This window comes from Argiope bruennichi, chromosome 2, assembly GCF_947563725.1.
Source record: "Argiope bruennichi chromosome 2, qqArgBrue1.1, whole genome shotgun sequence".
Lineage (NCBI taxonomy): Eukaryota > Metazoa > Arthropoda > Arachnida > Araneae > Araneidae > Argiope > Argiope bruennichi.
The window spans coordinates 48455212-48476797 of NC_079152.1; the positions used below are offsets into that span (position 1 = coordinate 48455212).

At 27.2% G+C, this 21586-nt stretch overlaps 1 protein-coding gene across 2 annotated transcripts in view; it reads left to right on the forward strand.

The window, feature by feature from the left end:
- Positions 1 to 11155, forward strand: part of LOC129961620 (protein FAM151B-like) — a 33692-nt gene extending 22537 nt beyond the window's left edge. For both annotated transcript variants that reach the window (XM_056075127.1, XM_056075129.1), the window contains exons 3-6: positions 3211 to 3325; positions 6679 to 6896; positions 8486 to 8658; positions 9764 to 11155. In XM_056075127.1, the coding sequence (XP_055931102.1) occupies positions 3211 to 3325; positions 6679 to 6896; positions 8486 to 8658; positions 9764 to 10049 (792 nt within the window). In that variant the 3' untranslated portion in view covers positions 10050 to 11155. The remainder of the gene's footprint in view (positions 1 to 3210; positions 3326 to 6678; positions 6897 to 8485; positions 8659 to 9763) is intronic.
- The last annotated feature ends 10431 nt before the right edge of the window (positions 11156 to 21586 follow it).

Genomic DNA, 21586 nt, shown 5'->3' on the forward strand with positions numbered 1-21586 from the left:
TCTCATTTCACAAAAGCAATGACAATTACATGGTCACGATAATTCTTTTCCCCCCCCCATGCTGATAGATATGCAACAATATGAAAAAAAAAATATTACTGTGAAAATGGGAAGGAAAAGCGAAAAATGCATGCTCATCAAAAGTTTTTGTTGAAAAGCTCAATTTCAAGCAATTGGACAATTTTGCATCACTGAATACGTTACGCCATTTTAAATAAGCATAATAAATTAGGAATATCAGACTTTCATTTTACTTCCATATGTCTAATATTCTTTTTATTTGATTTATTTTACTACTAGCCGCCTTTGGCGACCAGCCGATTCGCCAATCTTAATGCTCGTTAAAATTTTAATAATTAAATATTTTATGTAACTCCGATTTTAATAGCTTCTTCATCAAAATATTTTAAAGCTTCAAATTTTGATAGTCATATAATTTTTTTCATAATATTATAAAGGCCTTCAGCTATAACGTAATATGTATCTTTCTAATTTTCTGTTAGCTCCCGTAGAATTTATGCTTTAAATTAAAGTGGAAATGCTAAATTGTAATTAATATAAGAACATTTTTTTACTGAAACGAAGCATTTTTTTTTAAATATGAGTATTGAAAACAGAGTCGCTGAGTATTTAAACCTTATGGGCACTAAAGAATATCTTTCTTAATTTATGTAATATCTCAAGAAGTTTTCTACAAAATTTTCTCAGATTCATCATGAACAAATCAACTAATTAACAATTAGTTTTAAATGCAGGAAACCCTAAGAAAATAAACAGAACTGTTTGAAGTAATCGGCCGAAAATATGTTAAGCCTATTCTCGTTAGCTTGGGAAAAAAATTGAAGCCTTACTCATTTGACGGTGGGGAAATAAAAAGATTTTTTGGTGGGAAAGTTAGTTTTTTATTAATAATTGAAATTCTAATTAAAAATTCATAAAAAGGGTCCCCAAGTGCACATTTCCGATTTCCAAGATATGCATGTGCCAAATTTGGTAGCTGTAGGTCGAATGATCTGGCCTGTAGAGCGCGAACACACACACACACACGCACGCACATTGAGCTTTATATAAGTATAGATAAATTTTCGCTGCTAATGGCTTTCTTAAATCGCTCGTTTTACCGCCACACTTAAGAAATTCTTTAAGAATTTTACGAAGTTTAAACCAATGGCAAAAGTTTTTAATCGATACAAACTACTAAACATACCGATGGAATGCGAAAATTATTAAAATTACAAGATTTAATTATTTTTACTCGCTTTCCGTCCTACATTGTTTCGTTTTTTTATGATTACAGATAATTGCAGCTGATGCAGTCTATTGGAATCAAATATCACTTTGGACGCCCAGTAAGCAATCATTACTCACGTTGCTGGTGATGCATTATTCTTTTGCAGGAGGTTATTCATCTTCGTATGTGCCTCAAGTTGAGACTGAATCCGAATTATTTTTGTTGCCGACCTGAATCCATTCCTTTTTTCATGCTTAATGTTAGTTTTGTTCGTAAGAGTCATCATAATCTTATGTGATTGATTCCAAGATGAATGGTTGAGTGTCGGTGGCAGAAACAAAACACACAATTTCCTGATCGGAGAAGGAAATATGTTATATAATTATTTAAATCCAATTTTGTTTGGAAATCGAGATCTTTCCCCACTTAGATGTGGTGAAAAACTGGTGGCATTTTTACGTGATGGTATGAAATAAGAAAGTAAATTATTTGCAGCAGAGACATAGGAAGTTTACACTGAATTGTAATGCTTCTTATTTTATAAAAGAACAAAATATTTTTGATATATTTAAAAAAATTACTTACTAATAGCTTTTAATTTATAATTTATTTAATTTTTAATAATCTAATATATAAAAATGAATTTTTGTTTGTTCGTATTTTATGAGTTTCCGTACTATTCATCCGATGACGATAAAACTTTGCCAACTTATTGCTTTGAACCTAGAAAATCCATGTTTTTCACATGATCAGTTTTATCGGACGAGTCGGACAGCCAAGGAATTTATTTGTTTTTGCTGAAGACAGAAAAAAAATATTGTTCATTTAAAGCATACTTGAATAATAAAGTAAAATAATAATAATAATATTTATACTTCTTCTTAATATATCATTCAATTTTAATGAATGTATTTATTTTCGACAAGAAAATACATATCACTCTTTCCATCGTTCCTAATTAAAAATGATAAATATTTAAAAATTCAAACAATATTTCCAAAATTATTTCTTCTGTGGCAGCAACGCGCCGGGTACCAACTAGTAATAATAATAATAATAATAAATTAAAAAAGGATGAATCTCCATTTTTTTAGACCTCTGCGAGTCCGAAATACATACTTTAAAATTGTCTATTTGTCATTCTATCTGCGATAAAGTTTATTTTAAAAATGGAATTGCATCTTCATACTGTCGGTTTCAACATTTCGAAACAACTTTCATCTACCTTATGAAAAAAATGTCAAAATGATTAGATAAGAAAAGGCATTGACCTTTAACTTTACTGTTCTGCTTTTATTTATTAATTTATTTTTAGATCTCGATTAAATAAGAAACTTGAACTTAAGTGAACTTTGATCTAAATTTAAATATCAGTTCGCTGAAGAATGTGTTGGTGGAATTTTTGCGCTTCTTTTTCTATATTCTTTGTCGAGATATGCCACTTAAGCAACTCACCGTAATACCTGCAAATTATAAGTAGAGAAAAATAATTATTATTTCAAAGTTCACTATTATGTGATGTCTTATTATCATTTATCTCTCATCTGACGCCTTATTACTAACTTTTTAAATAACACAAAAGATTTTATTTCTGTCCAACATAATTTAATTAAAAAAATAACAATAACAATAGGTTGTAAGAATAGAGATGGTTTTTTTTTTTTTTTTGCTAATTTCAAGTAAAAAAGGGTGTAATAACCCTAATAAATTATAATAAAATATAATGATGATAATACATTATATTTTAAAAATTTATAATAGAGAAGTGTGAAATATTTTTTTATATTTGTATAGAATATTTTGATTTCTTTTCTATATAATTTCCTGGAATATATTTTTTGAAACTGCTGAGTCACCATTAGATTCAGAGGGACTATTTTCTTTTATATTTTATTTGTGTTTTTGTGCGAAAATTATATTCCGAATATGAAAGCATGAAAGGATGAAAATATTCTAATTTTTCTTTTTTATTCAAATAGAATTCGATGCCCTCGAGCCTTTTGGATTATTTTCCGGAAGCAGAAGGAGATGGACTTCGTGTGACATGGGCTCGTGCAACAAACAATAAAGCTCGTTTGGCAACGGGGCTAAGGAGTTAGTACATTTAGAATTTTTTATATTTTATTTTGATTATTTATTTGAAATAATAGTTTTTGTCACTCAATTGAAATATCATTTACTTTCAAAAGCATTGCAAAATTTGGTAAGTACTTGTGAAAATATTTGCAGAGTAATTTTTTTATGTTAAATCAATATATATTTTTATTGCAAAACGTTTTATATTTATTATTAGCTGCCTTTTGGCTGTTAGTTGGTTCGTCGGAATGAATGGATGTTAAATATTTCAATTAAATATTTTGTACCGACTTTTGCAAAATATTTTTGAACTTCAAATTTTTATAGAATTATAACTCAAACTATTTTAGAAATCTTACAATATTCTGTGCATTGTACTGCGCACTTCCTCAATTTTCAATCTACATGTTTATATAATCATTTATATCACAGAAAAGATCAACGCTGTTTAAAAAAGGGTAACGTTTAAAAAGGGTAAATGTTAAAAAGGGTAAGGTTAAGGGTAAAGGTTAAAAAAATTATATTCTTGCTTGATTCTGTGGCAAAACCTTAATTATGAGCCTTAAATCAAAATTTAATTAAAAGCATGCCTTATGTATGTAGAAGAATAAGCCGAATCTTCATATCTTGATTATAAAAATGATTAAATAAGAGCTAGAATGAAATACAAGTAGCAGTAATGAAAACGAGGTGAGTTTCACTTCAACAATGAAATAGATTATTCTAAATTTTTTTGAAAACTAATTAAAATAGAAATAAGAATAAAAAAGAATAAAACAGCAAAAAATTGGTACTATTAAAAATTTAATTTTTTTAAAAATTTTTAGATCATATGAAAAAGATTTTTGTGTTATTATATTTTCAAAAGTTGTCACAGGAAAACGACAAAAGCTAAATGTTTAGTTACTTAAAATTTTAAAAAAATTGCTTTGAAGTGCATACACACACACACACGCACACAGTATGTATACACTGTATATGCAATCTTTATTATTAATAGAGATAAGTCCAAGATCATTTACTAAGCGAGCGAGCAAAAAATTATATAATGAGTTGCATATGTGTTAGAATGTTATACAATATCTTCATGATAAATTATACTAATGTCATTAAAAGTTATATATTCCTTTTGTGGTCAAAAAGTCTCCTTACACCATTGTGAAAAATAATCTTAGAAGTCCACTAAGTAATTGTTGGTCTATTTCTTTCTAACATTTGTTCATGCCACGAGCAATATTTTAGTATTATTACTCGTGTATTATGAGAAATAAGCATGATCGCGTCAGAGGCTGTTAACCGCCTTAATGAACACTGTAGAAATTATGAACTGAAGAACTTATTCTTTTTTCTGATGAAAGAAGAAACAGAATTTGTTCATGCTAGATCTACTGGAGTATATAAATGTGAGTGCGAACATGTGTGTGCGCGTGGGCATGCGTATAAAAGACATCTTCTATCCATTAGAACTTAAATTAAAAAAATATTTATAACACCGAGAGTATAAAAGGGAAAATAAGCTTACCTGTAAGGAAATCCTGAAAAACATAAATGGCCGTAATGGTTCATTACGGCTCACAACAGATTCGAAACATTTGTCCTTGGTTCTCTTTCGTAGATGGAAGGGTGGCATGGTGAGGATAATACAGCTGAGGCATCATTCATTTCAATATCGAGTCCAACATTGACCACATACTAATAAATCGCATGATTAGGGGACAAAAGGGTTATGTCCTAAGGGTTACTAAGTTTGTCCACCAAGATTATATTGTTTGCCCAGACACTTACGAGTTAACTACTATCAGCAAGTTCTGATCGTTGTCCATCAAAAAACAATCGCAAAGAACTTAAAAAAAGTTGCGAAAGAACTTTGGAGCTAAGTTCTTTTCCTGAAGAGAAAGAGCTCTAAAGAACCACTGGTTTTTCCATTTATGCACCCTATCTTGCATCATCTTTTTAACATTTGATTGACTTATTTTCTTTTAGACACCGAAAAAATCGAATTCCTTCATCCAACCTGTTGACCTTTTCTTACGATTGCACTGCCCATTCCCAAACTCCAGTACAAAAATTCTCAGAATTTTTGGAGTTTTATTGAGAAACGAAAATGTTCCTTTTGCAACATACAAAATGGCAGAAATCAATTTATTCCATTCCGTACACATTCGGAAATACATAAAATAATTATAAAAATTAATTCTTAAATAACAAGTTAACAATTTAAAAATTAAATATAAAAAATCTAAATATCGGCACATTTATTTATATTTGTTTAAATATAATCGGGTTTAGGTGTTTTGCGACCTTAGATAGTGCACACAATAAGGCCCTCTTTTAAACTGGATTTATTTAAAATTTTTACAAATTTTGTGCAAATAATAATTTTTATTTTTATTTAAAAAATGAAATATCCATCCTCTCTTGGCATTTCTCTCACCCTAGGGCCTTAGGCAGCAGCTTAAAGCCTCTTGGTTAGGGACCCTAAAGGTGTTATTTATCTATATCTAGCACCGCCTGCAGTACTGGGCAGAGTTTAAAAATATTCCCACCAATGCGAAATTCGAACTTCTGTTTTGATGTTTAACAAGTAAATATAAAACTAAGCAAGGGTAAAATTTAGTTATGGAATCGCAAAATTCACTTTTTATTTACAATTTTTGACGTTTAATTATTGCAAAAATTAATGAAATGAGGTCTTAAATTTTTATTGTGCTGATTCATTATATTTCTGACTTCTCCGCATGGCTAGAAGTTATTTCTATAATTTTCTTTCAACCATTTTTTTAAAAAAAATATCATATTTGGTACGTTTTTTTTTTCTCTTAGTTGACCATTATTTGCTTCGATATTTTTTTAATAATTCGTTTTGATTCAAGTGTTTATGAAGCTGATTTTGATTTTGTTTAATTCGTAGAATTCAGGATCTTAATTATTTATTTTTATTGTCATTATGTATTTATATTTGGAGTGTGTTAGAAATAATATTTGTTTTTATTTATTAAGCATTGTGCCAATATGCAAGAGACTTTCTGCCATAATTTTCGTTGGTTATGCTATGACAATCAGACCTAAGATATTATTAATAGGATAGCGGTTTGCATAGGTGGGCATATCTTCTAGTAAATAAATAAAATCCTGTACAATCTCACAAAATTACTTAGTTAAAAAAGGAATTTTAAATATATCTTTAAAATACTGATTAAGTTAAAAATGTACTGTAAAGTTAAATAAATTGACTAATTAAAGAGTTTTCTCAACTTGTACTCTGATTAGGTGGGCAAAATGCCTAAATCCGCTTTTCTACTAGTTAACATGATTCATCATAAACCTTTACAGAAATAAATTTTATTTTGTAACCGCTTTTTGCATTGTAGGTTCTGCCAATCTCATAGAAGGCGATGTGAGCATGTCGTGCAACAGTCGCTATCCTGTGCCGATCATGTCACCCTCGGCCACAGTTCCCAGCGATCTCACTCTGGAAGAATGGCTCCAGGAGCTGCTCAGATACAACAATAAAGGTATCCAGCTAAACTTTCAGTCCACGGAGGTGGTCGAACCTGCATGTAGAGTGCTTGCAAGGGTAGCCGATCACGTGAGTTTTAACATTTCTTAAATTGGCTTATATATTTTCTTTATTTTCCATCATTTGAAGACCAGAATGATATTATTCATCTTACGTGAAAAATGAACAGAAGTTTATCAAATTATCCAATTTTAAAACAGAAAGATAATTTGTGCAAGTAATAAAGCTAATTTTTGATGCGTGATAATTCTTGATTTAGAGATAGAAATAAGTGTTAAAAATAGATAAAATTATAACTGAAAAACTTTTAAAATGAGACAAACCCCTCACCCCCCCAAAAAAAACTAATCAGTTAAATATTTACACCATTTATTCAAGCATTTTTATATTTTCTGATTAAAAAGGCTGGAACATTTAGCAGTGCGGTTTCATGACTCTTTTTCGAAACACATTTAATATATCATTAGGAAAATAATTTCTATAACATTTTGTACAGAAAGTCTAATAGCATTCCGTTATCTTCATTCAACCTAGATCTGATAAAATATGCGCTAAGTATTCTTTTTTTGTTCCCCTTCTCTTGCTTGTAGTGATTGAATATTGGTACGAGAATTTGTCTGCAAAAGAATTTCAGGTATGATGTAGTGTGATACCTTTTTGAAATTTCAGGTGATGAAATTTTGCCTGAAGCATAGATCGAATGAAATTTAAATAGACTGAAAATTAAATATAGTGACATTTGAATAAAGAAAACTTCTTCGACTATGTCCTCGTTTTACCTAATATCTATTATGACAGCTGGTGGATAGTTGTTATTTTTATGACTGTTCTAGCAAAACTTTGTAGTAGTAGTAAATCTGAATTATTTGTACATATATTTTCAAAAACAGTGTGCAGGTTCATCTGTTTTCGAAAGTATTTTTGGAGGCTTTTCATGCTGTTTAATGATTTTTCACATGATTTACTATTTGGAATATTGCATCTTTTCATTTCTGTGCTTTTTCTTTCGAAACTATAAAATCAAAAAAAAAAAAAAAAAAAAACCTATTTATGGAGAATTAGTGGCTTAAAGAAAATATATGGCGAGGGCGTTTGTGTGATAAAAAGGATGGGGATTGTAGAATTTTGTATTCGAAAAGAATTAAGATCACCAAAAATAAAATTTCGCACAAAGACAAAAATAAATTTAAAAAAATTAACATAATAAGCTAATTAAAAGTTAGAACACAAGATGTCAAACTTTTTAAACTGTAGAATTTGTATTCTTTGAAAGCATTAATTTATCTAAAACATACTAATAGCTAACATTTTATGACTCCTTTCAAATATTATGTTTCTTTAACGGAAATTTAATCTAATGACTAAAAAAAATTCTTAATTAAGAAGCACATAATTTATTTTATTAATTTAAGTTAAAAAATTGCTACATTACATAGTTACTGAAAAAGAATTAATATTTTAAACATTTTTTTAATACAAAAGATATCTAATAAAAAAAAAAACTTTTATTACTCCAGTTGTCTTGACAATATAGTTGACAAACTTGCACAAATATATTTATACGAGTTTGAAGTACATAATACTATTTTCTGAATGCCTTGGAAAATAATCTTAATTTTCGTAATGAAAACCCTGACATATTTCTATTAATTTTCCAGCTACGTGGTCCTATAGTTCTGAATGCTGATATTCAACTTGGTCCGCACAGCTCTTCCGCAATACCTGTGGATGCATGGACATTTCTTACATTGTGCAGAACTCGGTTTCCTAGATCCATCATATCAATAGGATGGACGACTGATGTTCTGCCGTCCACTTATCTTAAAATTGGGTAATGAAATGAAATTATTATATTAAATTGCGTAAAATATTAAATATCAATGTAATTTTTTTTAAAAATTTAAATTCTGTCTCTGATTACTTTTATTTGTTTTGCAATATCATGATTAATAATTTCTAAGTATAAAAATATATACTGAAAAAAATTTAAAAATAAAAATTATATAAAAAGAAGACAAATATATGGTTTTCAAGACATAATGAATTCTTCAAATATGATTTAACATACAAGAACAAGGCTTATGATAAATTTAGATTGGAATGAAAATTACAACGTTTAATTCTATATCTAAGCTCATCTTATCTTCTATGAAAGTATTTCCTTATAAATATAAAATCTATGAAATCAGCCATATAAAATCTATGAAAACACAAAAACTGGAAACAAAAGAATTTTCTTTCTTAATTGAAATTTATTTTGTATTTAAAAGCAAATACATAAACTTGATTCTTTAAGAAATTCACTTTGAGAATGGTTATTCAGGGAACTCCAAAGAACTTTAGAACCGATCCTAATATTAACCAGCAAAAATAAAAGGAAATTTTCTTAAATCTGAAAGAATATTGATTTTAATTCTTATTAAAATGATAAAATATCTTCGAAACTTATCATATTCTTTAAATATCAGATATCAGTTGTTAAAATATCATTATAAATTCTGTTGATAGCTATTTTATAATTAAAAAAAATTATTTGATCTTCAGATTTAAATATTATTCTCTGTATTGTTAATATTTATTTATTTTTTATTTTAATTTCAAGCAAAAAATATTTACTTTATGAAATGAATAAATGAAAGCAAATAACCATTTTTAAGAAAATTCATTAAATATATCACTATTTAAAAAATAACGCAAACTATCTCAGTTTTTGAAATGAAACTACATCTTCATCTCAGATATAAAAAAAAGCAAGAATATTTGTTGTTGATGATAAAAAAAAATTCAGTTTTTTTAACCCTCTCTTCTAAAATTAGTAAATTGAGATAAGTGATATTGTCATCACATTGAATGATTTTGAAAATAAATTAAATGATTTTAATCTGCCTGTATGTCAGCATTTTTGGGAAAATTACTTGAATGGGTATTTATTTCAGGTACACTCGTGAGTATATAGATCGTATGGTGGCCCTTGTAAAGGAGTACACCTTAATTCAACCTGTTATGTTCCCAGTACACGCCTCGCTTTTGAAGTACTCCATTCCGGAAATGCAGCGACTGCTCTTCCAAGTTCCTAACAGCTCGCTTTGTGTGTGGTCAACTAAAGCCAACCCAATAGAATCGATAGATGAGTTGCTGACCATTCGAAAATCTTTCAACATTGGACAGGTATTCTACAAGCTTCCGCATGAACAGCTAGAATGCTTCTTTTCCAACACTTAGAATGTGTACATTCGTTTTCCGCCCCCTAATTGATTCTCTCTAATTCGTTATTGTTCTTGTTGTCTTATGTTAATCAGCTGCCCATACGATGAAAGTGCATCTGATTTTGTTCGTAGTATTATTTTCAATATTTTTCATAATAATGAAAATGGGTTGCGGATAACCGTAACCGTAGATAATTCGATATGCTAATGTTTTTAATTTCATCAGTCAACACGCACTGATAAGCCTTAATTAAAACAAAGATTTTTTGGAGTGGGTAACTATTACCTATAAAAATGCAAAGTACAGAAGAGATATAAAGCAGTCTTTAAGTTTCGGTGAATTCTGTAGAAAATTCCAACAAATCTAGACACAGAAACCGAATCGTTTTGTTCTTTTATTTACTATCAACATGACTTATGTGATGCAATGAAAATTATGTATCACGAACTGATAATTCATTTATTCATTCTATATAAGATGAATGAGCAATTATGTTGATTCCAGAAGGAAATGGCAACAGGAGCAAACGATTTTATTATATTTTTTCCTAAGAGGCACTTGTATCTATTTGGAACAGTTAGCCTCGTTTTAGAAGTTATGGTTTCATGAATAAGGGTGGTAACATTGAAGACAACTGAAACTGACCTTCTCTAGTGTTTGCATGCCTAATTTTTGGAACGTCTGTTATAGTGATACGATTTTAGTCATAATGAATTTTCATGAATCCTGAATGTTTACTACTTTTGTTGCCATAAAATTTGCAAACTTAGGCATTATCAGTAGGCATTAAGACTTTACAGGTCATTTTGTTGTCTACAATGTAGAACATGTTTTTCTTAGTTGTTTCTGTATTACTTGAAGATTTAATGAAATATTTTGATTTTCATCCTCTATTATTTTATTTAGTTCACAAACAAACACATTGATTTTGAAAGATTCTGTTTTTCCAATGTTTCACGGAATTAATGGCTATAGCCTAAGACCTTTTCATGCATTAAATGCTGTAATAAATCAAAACTAACTCACAATTTATTTATTATATAAATAGATTTTTGCTATTTTTTTAAATATTCTTTGCAAGTGGAAATTTTAAAAGTATGAATTTGGTTGTTTATACAAATTAAAGCCACAAATTTCATTAAAAAATATTCTACATTGTTAATCATGAAAAATATGGTTTAAATTGCATACATTTTTTAAAAATAGATTATTAAATATAAACTTAAAAATTTCTGGTATGCAGAAATGTAAATTCATGGCGAGGCTTTGAAAATGTGTTGTATTTTTTTAATAATAATTTATAATAATTTTTAATATAAGTAATTCAAATGAGCAATTAAAATGCACAAAATATTTCAAGCAGGGCCGTAACTAGAGAATTCGGACTAGCTGATAATTTGGCCTTCTCTTTATTGTTTTTCACAAACTGTAATTATATTTTTTTATTTAAAGATGATAAGTTTCTGAATGAATTTTAAATGAAAGAATTTTTCAATGAAGGAAAATTTGTTCGATAAATGAATATATCGTTGATGTGTATTATTATATGTGATTTTTTTTAAATTTCAATTTATTCTTGTTGTTAAAAAAGAATATGATAGCCAAAATTATTTAGAATCAACCAGAATTTAAGGTTAAACACATGCATTATAATTAAGACAATTCTTTGACTAACAAACTGTTTTTGTATAGTTTATTTTTACTATTACATTACAAAATTCTTTTTTTTATTGTTCAGGAAGCGAACTCATTAATAATTTTTTGAGCTTGATTATGAGTGCAAAACTGAACTGGCAATTTCAAGAGGTTATTTATTTTCAGTTTTAAGAATGATCATTCAGTCTCAACTACAATCACAATAACTGTTACACACGTGAAGCACATTGTGCATGCATCAGGTTAAATTAGGCGAAAATTAAAATTTATTTTGTTGTCAACTAATCTTTTGATGCTGTTAATTATTTTAAACTCTTTTTTAAATGACACCTTAACTAAAGGTTATTGTGATGATGAAATTTTTTTTAGAAACGCTCGTATAAAATTAGCTGCTTTTTCATGCATCTCTTATTTACATGCTTTTATTTTAAATTTGGATTTTAACTTCTTGGTAAATATCGAGAATGCCCTTTCTACTTTGAAAGCAAGTTAAATTCATAATTTATCATGGGATAAAATGTAGTTATTCTAAAATAGATTGCGGGCTTTGTTTTAAATATTGAATATCTCTGTATTATTCCTCGTAAAGTTTATTTTCACTTTCTTACATTTACTTTACCAAAACTTTTAATTACTTTCACAGTTGTCTTTTTAGAGATATACATCAGATCGCCAAATTTTCTTCACTTTTTTGTAACTTTGTGCAAGTCATTTTCCAACAATTTATTTGATAATAATAGATCTATGATTTCATATTGAAAAGACTTTGAAACAAGGTTTAGGAATCAGATAACTTTGCAACAAATGATTAAGAGCAGGACAAAATCCAATGTTTCTAATTTTTAAAAAATCCTAAAATAGATATTCGCGAAAACGTATCACTTAATTTCTTTCACTTAATTTTGTACTTGTCAAAATTATGCGGTTGAAACGAGGAATATACTGCATCATATTTGCCAGCTGGATTTAGAATTTTTCGAGCCTCTTTCTTCTTACATGGTTTCTATGGTACATTATTTCCAGTTCTTTCCAGTAAACAACGTAACGACAAAAAAAAATATTCATTTTGGTGTTTTAAAACAATGGGCAAATTTCTATGTTTTATTCAATAATTTTTATTAAAAATTAAATATAAATAATGAATCGCACAACATGCAAAGTAAGAATGTATAACGCTTATGCATTTTTTTGCACACTATTGCATGTTCCCATCGTTGTTACTACATCATTAAATCCTTGCCTGCGAAATTTCGCTAAATCAAAATCTTTCTCTTCCACCAATTTCATAATTTTTTCAAGGTTTTTCTATTATTTATAATATGCATAAACTTTATTTAACTGGCCAGCTTCAAAGTTATCGAATTGTATCCAAAATTATTTGCAAAAAAAAAAAAAAAATTATGCATTGTGAAATTCTTAACTGATTCTACCTTTTAACTTCAAATGCTAAGAAGGTGATAATACCATTTTTGAATTTCTGAGCTTGAGTATTTAATCGCACTATGTAGATGTTAAACTATAAAGGAAATTAGGGATAAACAGGATTTGTTGTTTATCATTTTCGGGGAAACAGGACATTACGTTAGTTTGCCACGGCTCGAAATCTACTTTTTATCTCTGCATCTTTGATAATATTAGAGAAAACATCTTACATGACAATTTATGTTCTGATCCTCAAAGTGTGGTGCACTTTTGAAACAGCCTGATGCAAACAATTGTTTGACTTGAAAAGTGAAAATATAAATATCCTTAGCGAATTTTAATTTTTTAATTTTTAAAAATACACACTTATATATTCTACTTCTGCGGCCCTGATTTCCAGTCAGATTTTTTTTAATGGACTGTATTGTATTGTATAATTTAAAGCTAATTTTTTTTCAATACTGCTTTTCCCAAATACTGAAAGTTATTTCAAATGGTCAATTTTATTATTATGTATTAACAATTATTCTCCTGATGAACAATTTTGTCCATAACTTTCGTTTTTTTTTACATATAATAAATAAAAAATAAAAACTATACTATTACTGAATAATGTTAGTTAAAGAATGTTTATTAAAATCATTTTCAAAATTCCATAATTTGTTATAATGATAGCATCATTATAAAAAATTTGGCATTTAATTACCAGTATCTGGTTTTCTTTCAATTTAACCACATATTTTAAGTTAAGTTAACTTTATATAATGTTTCAAAATATTAGTATATTTCGTATCTCACAGAGTCTCTGTAATATCGTTAACATTTTTGTAAACTAGATTTATGTATTGCATGGAACATAGTAAATATTTAGCTTTAGAATTTCCCTTTTTATTAAATACATTAATAATCCTGTGATCAAGTAGGTAATATAAGGATTTCAATAACCTAATTTACAAAGGACATTCTGTTGAAATCTTATTTCGATTAATCAAAACTATTTAATAAATTTTTCATGATTATTACTTAAAATGGGTAAAACAGCAAAAACACCCTAATACATATCTTAAAATAATGACAAAGAAAAAGAGAAATAAAAAATAACTTTTACTTACTTCTCAACATTAAACGATATCTTATTATATATTATCGCTTAATAATAGAAGCTATAATAGGATTCTGTTTTTTTAATCTTTTCTTGACAGACTGGAAAATTTATGTTCTGGAAATAGTTATAAATATATTGCAAACAATAAAAGTAATTCAAACTATCATAAAAAATTACTTCAATGAATATAGAATTCTATCGAAAAAAAAAAAGCGTTTGCTTTTTATAATACTGACTTTTAATCGATATCCGGTTTTTCAGCAGCTGAAATTTTAATATATAAATTAGAAAAAATATAAATAATATTACTCATACTTTTGATTTGTAAAATTGGTTACTGTAAACCTTTGATGCCTACTTTGTTATTGGAGTACGAAATGTGTGTAAAAAATGCGTACATATTTTGTGTCATTATTGTAGGGATTTATATTTCGTTGCATTTAAATATTTACTTTGAGGTTTCGAATTGTGATTATATAGCTTATCGAATAACCGATTATGTGTGATTTTATGTGCCTTTATATATTTCTAAATATTAACTGTCGGTCGGGCATGAATGTAACTGAATTAAGCTATAGCACGTGATGTTGACACTGAATATATTACATATGCTGTAAATATGCCTACTTTTTATGATTAGTATATAAATAAGAAATAAGAGAGATGCCAATCAATTTCATTTATAAAATGTACACAGTATAAAACAGAAATTGATTAAAAGAAATTCTAAGTATTTTGAAAACATTTTTTTATTCAAATTTAAAAATGCAAGTCATTTTTTAACGAGCTTATTCGAACTTGAATTCTTGTGCCATTGTTTTTGGGCAGATACTTAGAATTCGTTGCTAAAATGGAGGCTAAATTTAATGTTTTATTTAATTTGTTTTTAATTTTTTTAGAGAAATTTGACTGGCATCTCTTGAAAATTTTAATTTTAATGTTGAAACAAATATAACATTCTTTGATTGCTGTATAAGAGCCATTTCTAAAATATTTCTGAAATGAAATCCAATGACATATTCTTTAGGTAAATATTATGCAAAAGTAAGAACATTTAAAAGTTTAATAGGCATGCGGTTTTTGTTTTATAACTGCGCAATCATTATGGAAATTTAATAAAATTAACTTACAAATTTTTATTCTTCGAATTTATAACTGCACTGCAAAATATGACTAATTGTTCAACTAACATAAGTAAATTTTTTATGGATTAGAAATAGAACAAACACAAAGTAAATAAAAATAAATCCTAAGTATTATAGATGAATATGACATTGCTATAAAAATACTGTTATTAAAAATAGTTTGTTTTAATTCACAAATATCAAATGATGGTGGTCTTTTCAAAAATATCACTACACTGAAGAAAAGATGTGACAATTATTGGAACAAAATTTTACTTTTGTGCTTGTTATCTTATAATTAAAAATTATGCTGGTTTCAAAATGAAAATTACAAAGCTTTTATATAAAAGAATAGTTTTATTTGTTCCATCATTTTGTCATGTGAAGGATGTTGCCTTATGAGAGAGATAGCACTCATTATTTTTTAAATTTTAAAGTGCACATGGAAATGTCAAAAATTGGCATGTTTGTTTTGAGTGATAAATTGAGCTGTGATTTTTGAAGATTGGAATCTTCTAGATTTGATGTTTTCCAATTTAGATGATACTTGCTATCTATGATTTGTTTTATTTGTTGAAAGGTACAGGAATTGCTAGAGATGAGATTTATTAAATTTTATGGATTTGATGAGTTGATGTTACGTTTTTAAATTATAGTTAATTTGTGAATTAAAAAAATTATGTGATTGGATTTTGACTTTTTAAAAAATTCTTGTACTCATAGGAGAGAAAAATATTATATGATGATGAAAAATGTATTCTATGTGGATTTTATATTAAATCATAGATGAAAGTAGAAAATGCTTTATAATGATTGATTATATTAGAAAGAATTTTTCCAAGAAACAAAGTAATCAAAATGTTCATAAAAATTTTAAATAGAATCGATGAATTAAAAAATAAATAAAAATAATTAACTTATAGAACTGCAGATATGATATATTTTAAAAAGGTTTCATAGGCGAGAAATCTCTTCAACCATTTAAGTAATGGTTTCTTACAGAACTAAATAATCTTTGGAAAGGAAGTGTGAAAATAATTTAAAAGCATATATCAATAATTATAACACAAAAAATAATATGAGATATATTCTATGAAATGGTAAAACATTTATTTAAAATTTTTAACCTTGTGTATGATTTAAAAAAAATAATTTTGTATATATATGGCGTAAAATTATAATTAATGTTTTATTTCCCAAAACATTTAAATGCTTAATAAGATTTAGATAAAAGCTTAATTTTAGATATTCCGTAAACATTATTTGTATTTGTGTATTATGTAATACAGAAAGTGAAAAACTATATAAATTACAAGCAAATATTTTTGACCAAAAGCTTTACAAGATCCCATTTAATGTGCTTTAGCCTTGAATCTATAATTTAAGATATTTACCTAGCATTTCACAAAAAAGCTATTATGTAATAATACTTCAGATTATTTTCTAAGAACTAAATATTTGGCATGTTGTGAAAAAGGAAAGATTTCCGTCCTACTTTGTTAAGAAAAATGAGAAACAGCGTTTTACATTTCACACTGTCTTAAAATATTTTAAGAAATGTAATAAATACCTGTATTAGAAATTGAAAAATCAAAAAGAAGAATTAGATTTCCAGACAGGAAAATAAAATATCTAATCTCTAGCGATAAATCCTGTGGTTATTGGTCTTTAAAAGGCACGGAAAGAAATTAAACATAGTATATTATAAAGAAGAATAAGGTTTTATTCTATTCTAGTTAGTCATGTTTATGTATTAATGTTAAGTGAAATCTGATGATGCTCGAAGATTACGCTGTGAACTGTCACCGGTGATTTTTTAAGTCATTTTGCACAAAAATGATATATTATGTATGTTTTGTTGCTTTTTCTTTATAGGTTTTTCATTTTATTAGTTATTCTTATAATAGAATGTAGAAGAATTTTTTTTGTAGATTTTTAGGTTGCCATTAGATTGTTTCTTTATTAATTTCTAGACTTTGTATTTTTGGTTGTTTTACGAAAACTACGTAAATACCATTTTTGAATGTAAAAATGTTGTTTACATTTCATTACAATATAGTGAGACAAAATAAAATGAAAATGAAAAGTACGTAAATGTGTTTTATGCTGTATACTGATTTTTTTTTGTTATTAAACATATCTCTATTTGAGTTCCAAATAAAGTTGATATTGCTCGGAATATGCCTCATTTTTTTCATAGATAAAAAGAATTTTAATGCATCTCTTAAAACTTCGTATTTTACAGACTACAAAATGCGATTAATAAAAATAATTTTCATCTTCAAATCTAGTCTATACTTATAATAAAGCTCAATGTGTGTGTGTGTTGGCGCTCTACAGGCCAGACCGTTTGACATACAGCTACCAAATTTGGTACATGTATACCTTGGAGGTTGGGAATGTGCACCTGGGGTTTCTTTTTTCGAATTTTTAATTAGAATTTTAATTATTAATTAAAAACTAACTTTCCCGCCAAAAAAATCTTCCATTTTCCCCACCGCCAACTTTTCCGCCAAAAAAATCTTCCATTATCCCCAGCGCCAAACGAGAAAGGCTTCAGTTTTTTTTTCTCCCAACAGTAATGAGGCTAGGGTTAAAATTTTTCGGCGGATTATTTCAATCGGTTCTGTTTATTTTCTTAATGTTTGATGCATTTAAAATTAAACATTGTTAATGAATCAATCTTTCAGATTCATTCTTAAGTCCTTTTGAATTAAAATAAAACAGAATAAAGGAAATTAAAAATTTCTAATCCGCATAGCGTTACCCCAACTGGCGTAGAAAAAATCACGTATTTGCGTTACGTAACCGGCGAAGAAAATTCACGCATGCGCATTCTGTTCTGATTGTTGCCATGACAACGTTATCAATGGATGATTTAAATTATTTTTGGGTTATTTGCATGCTTTTGTAAGTAAATTGTATTTATGTTAGTTATATATTTTTTGTATATGCTTATAGTTTTAAGTACATCGTTTTTTAAGTAGTTTTTTTAAAACCTGTTTTCAACCGTTTATTTTAAACGATTCGTTTTATTTTCTTAGTGTTTGATGCATTTAAATTTAAACATTGTTTATTAATCGATCTGCTCATAATGAATCTAAGAAAATTTTGTTGACCAACTCTTGAGATATTACATAAATTAAAAAAGATATTCTTTAGTGCCCATAAAGTTTAAACGCTGAGTGACTCTATTTTCAGTAATCAGATTATAAAAAAAATGCTTTGTTTCAGTAAAAAATATTATTATATTAATTGAAGATAAATTCTTTCCACTTTAATTTAAAGCATAAATTCTACCCTTTTTTACCGTTTATTTTAAACGATTCGTTTTATTTTCTTAGTGTTTGATGCATTTAAATTTAAACATTGTTTATTAATCGATCTGCTCATAATGAATCTAAGAAAATTTTGTTGACCAACTCTTGAGATATTACATAAATTAAAAAAGATATTCTTTAGTGCCCATAAAGTTTAAACGCTGAGTGACTCTATTTTCAGTAATCAGATTATAAAAAAATGCTTTGTTTCAGTAAAAAATATTATTATATTAATTGAAGATAAATTCTTTCCACTTTAATTTAAAGCATAAATTCTACCCTTTTTTACCGTTTATTTTAAACGATTCGTTTTATTTTCTTAGTGTTTGATGCATTTAAATTTAAACATTGTTTATTAATCGATCTGCTCATAATGAATCTAAGAAAATTTTGTTGACCAACTCTTGAGATATTACATAAATTAAAAAAGATATTCTTTAGTGCCCATAAAGTTTAAACGCTGAGTGACTCTATTTTCAGTAATCAGATTATAAAAAAATGCTTTGTTTCAGTAAAAAATATTATTCTATTAATTGAAGATAAATTCTTTCCACTTTAATTTAAAGCATAAATTCTACCCTTTTTTACCGTTTATTTTAAACGATTCGTTTTATTTTCTTAGTGTTTGATGCATTTAAATTTAAACATTGTTAATTAATCGATCTACTCATAATGAATCTAAGAAAATTTTGTTGACCAACTCTTGAGATATTACATAAATTAAAAAAGATATTCTTTAGTGCCCATAAAGTTTAAACGCTGAGTGACTCTATTTTCAGTAATCAGATTATAAAAAAATGCTTTGTTTCAGTAAAAAATATTATTATATTAATTGAAGATAAATTCTTTCCACTTTAATTTAAAGCATAAATTCTACCCTTTTTTACCGTTTATTTTAAACGATTCGTTTTATTTTCTTAGTGTTTGATGCATTTAAATTTAAACATTGTTTATTAATAGATCTGCTCATAATGAATCTAAGAAAATTTTGTTGACCAACTCTTGAGATATTACATAAATTAAAAAAGATATTCTTTAGTGCCCATAAAGTTTAAACGCTGAGTGACTCTATTTTCAGTAATCAGATTATAAAAAAATGCTTTGTTTCAGTAAAAAATATTATTATATTAATTGAAGATAAATTCTTTCCACTTTAATTTAAAGCATAAATTCTACCCTTTTTTACCGTTTATTTTAAACGATTCGTTTTATTTTCTTAGTGTTTGATGCATTTAAATTTAAACATTGTTAATTAATCGATCTGCTCATAATGAATCTAAGAAAATTTTATTGACCAACTCTTGAGATATTACATAAATTTAAAAAGATATTCTTTAATGCCCATAAAGTTTAAACGCTGAGTGACTCTATTTTCAGTAATTAGATTATAAAAAAATGCTTTGTTTCAGTAAAAAATATTATTATATTAATTGAAGATAAATTCTTTCCACTTTAATTTAAAGCATAAATTCTACGAGTGCTAACAGAAAATGAGAGAGATACATATTACGTTATGACTGAAGGCCTTTATAATATTATGAATGAATTATATGATAATCAAAATTTGAAGTTTTAAAATATTTTGATGGAGAAGCTATTAAAGTAGAAATTGCATAAAATATTTAATTATTAAAATTTTAACGAACATTAAGATTGGCGAACCGGCTGGTCGCCAAAGGCGGCTAGTTAAAAATAAAGTAGAATTTCAATGCATTCAAGAATCATAAAGCGTTTTCTAACTTTTGTAAAAGAAATTTGCATATGAAAATCTGATAAAAGATGAGACTAATTATGATGATATTATTGCATATATTATTGTATTATTGCATAATATTCACCTTGGGAGAACATCTTTCTCGTCGGGGATATTGGTTATCTTTAATTTCCAGTTAAATACTTTTCAGTTACATACTATTATTGCATATGATGATATTATTGCATAATATTCACCTTGGGAGAACATCTTTCTCGTCGGGGATATTGGTTATCTTTAATTTCAGTTAAATCGTTTAGATGTAATCTCATATTCATGCTATTGTGAAATTTCCAAACATCAAAATGTATTACTTTAATTGTCTTACAAATTTTCCGCTCGTGAAACTTTCTAATGGAGACCAGTCATGTGATATCATGGCGCTATTAAAAATGTAAATGTATGGTTCATTTACCTTATAAATTTCCAGATATTATAACTTCACTTTCTTATTTGTTTTGTAAACTACACAGATACTAAACAAAACCTTTCTTCTTTAGCTTTAAACAATGAAAGAAAATTACGCTATTAATTTTTTGATGAAACAATGAAAACGGTTTGAATTTTAGGGAACAATGCAATCTATTATTAGAAATCAGACAAAAAAATATTTTTCAAAAATGGCCAAAATTCATTTAATTTTTGCAAGACTATTAAATTTATATTATTTAAAAGACAATTGTTTAAATGTTGAAACGCTATAAAATTTGTATTTGTGCAATATTTTCGGAAATTACCGCGGAAAAATGTTTAAATTCGGCTTAATTTTTAATTATTAAAATTTTTAAAAAACCGCTTCGGAGTGCATATTCCCATCCTTTAATTTGGTAATTATAAATCAATGTTTATCTCACCTGTAGAACACATATGTGGTGACGCTTTATAAGCCAGATAACAGCTACGAGACATGAGAAATTTCTTTTGTCTAGTGGTCTTGTTACTCGGCTACGAACCCAAAGGTTGCGAGTTCGATCCTCGCCTATCACTAATAACAACATTGGTGACCCAATGACGTGATACGCAAAAAAAAAAAAAAAAAAAAAAAAACCCCTCTATACAACTGTTGTAGCGCCCTCTACCAGAAATAAATAAATAAAAAAAATGAAGTTGATAAATAGTCAGCCAATAAAAAAAAATGCAGCTGATAATTAATCAGCCAAGAAATAAATGAA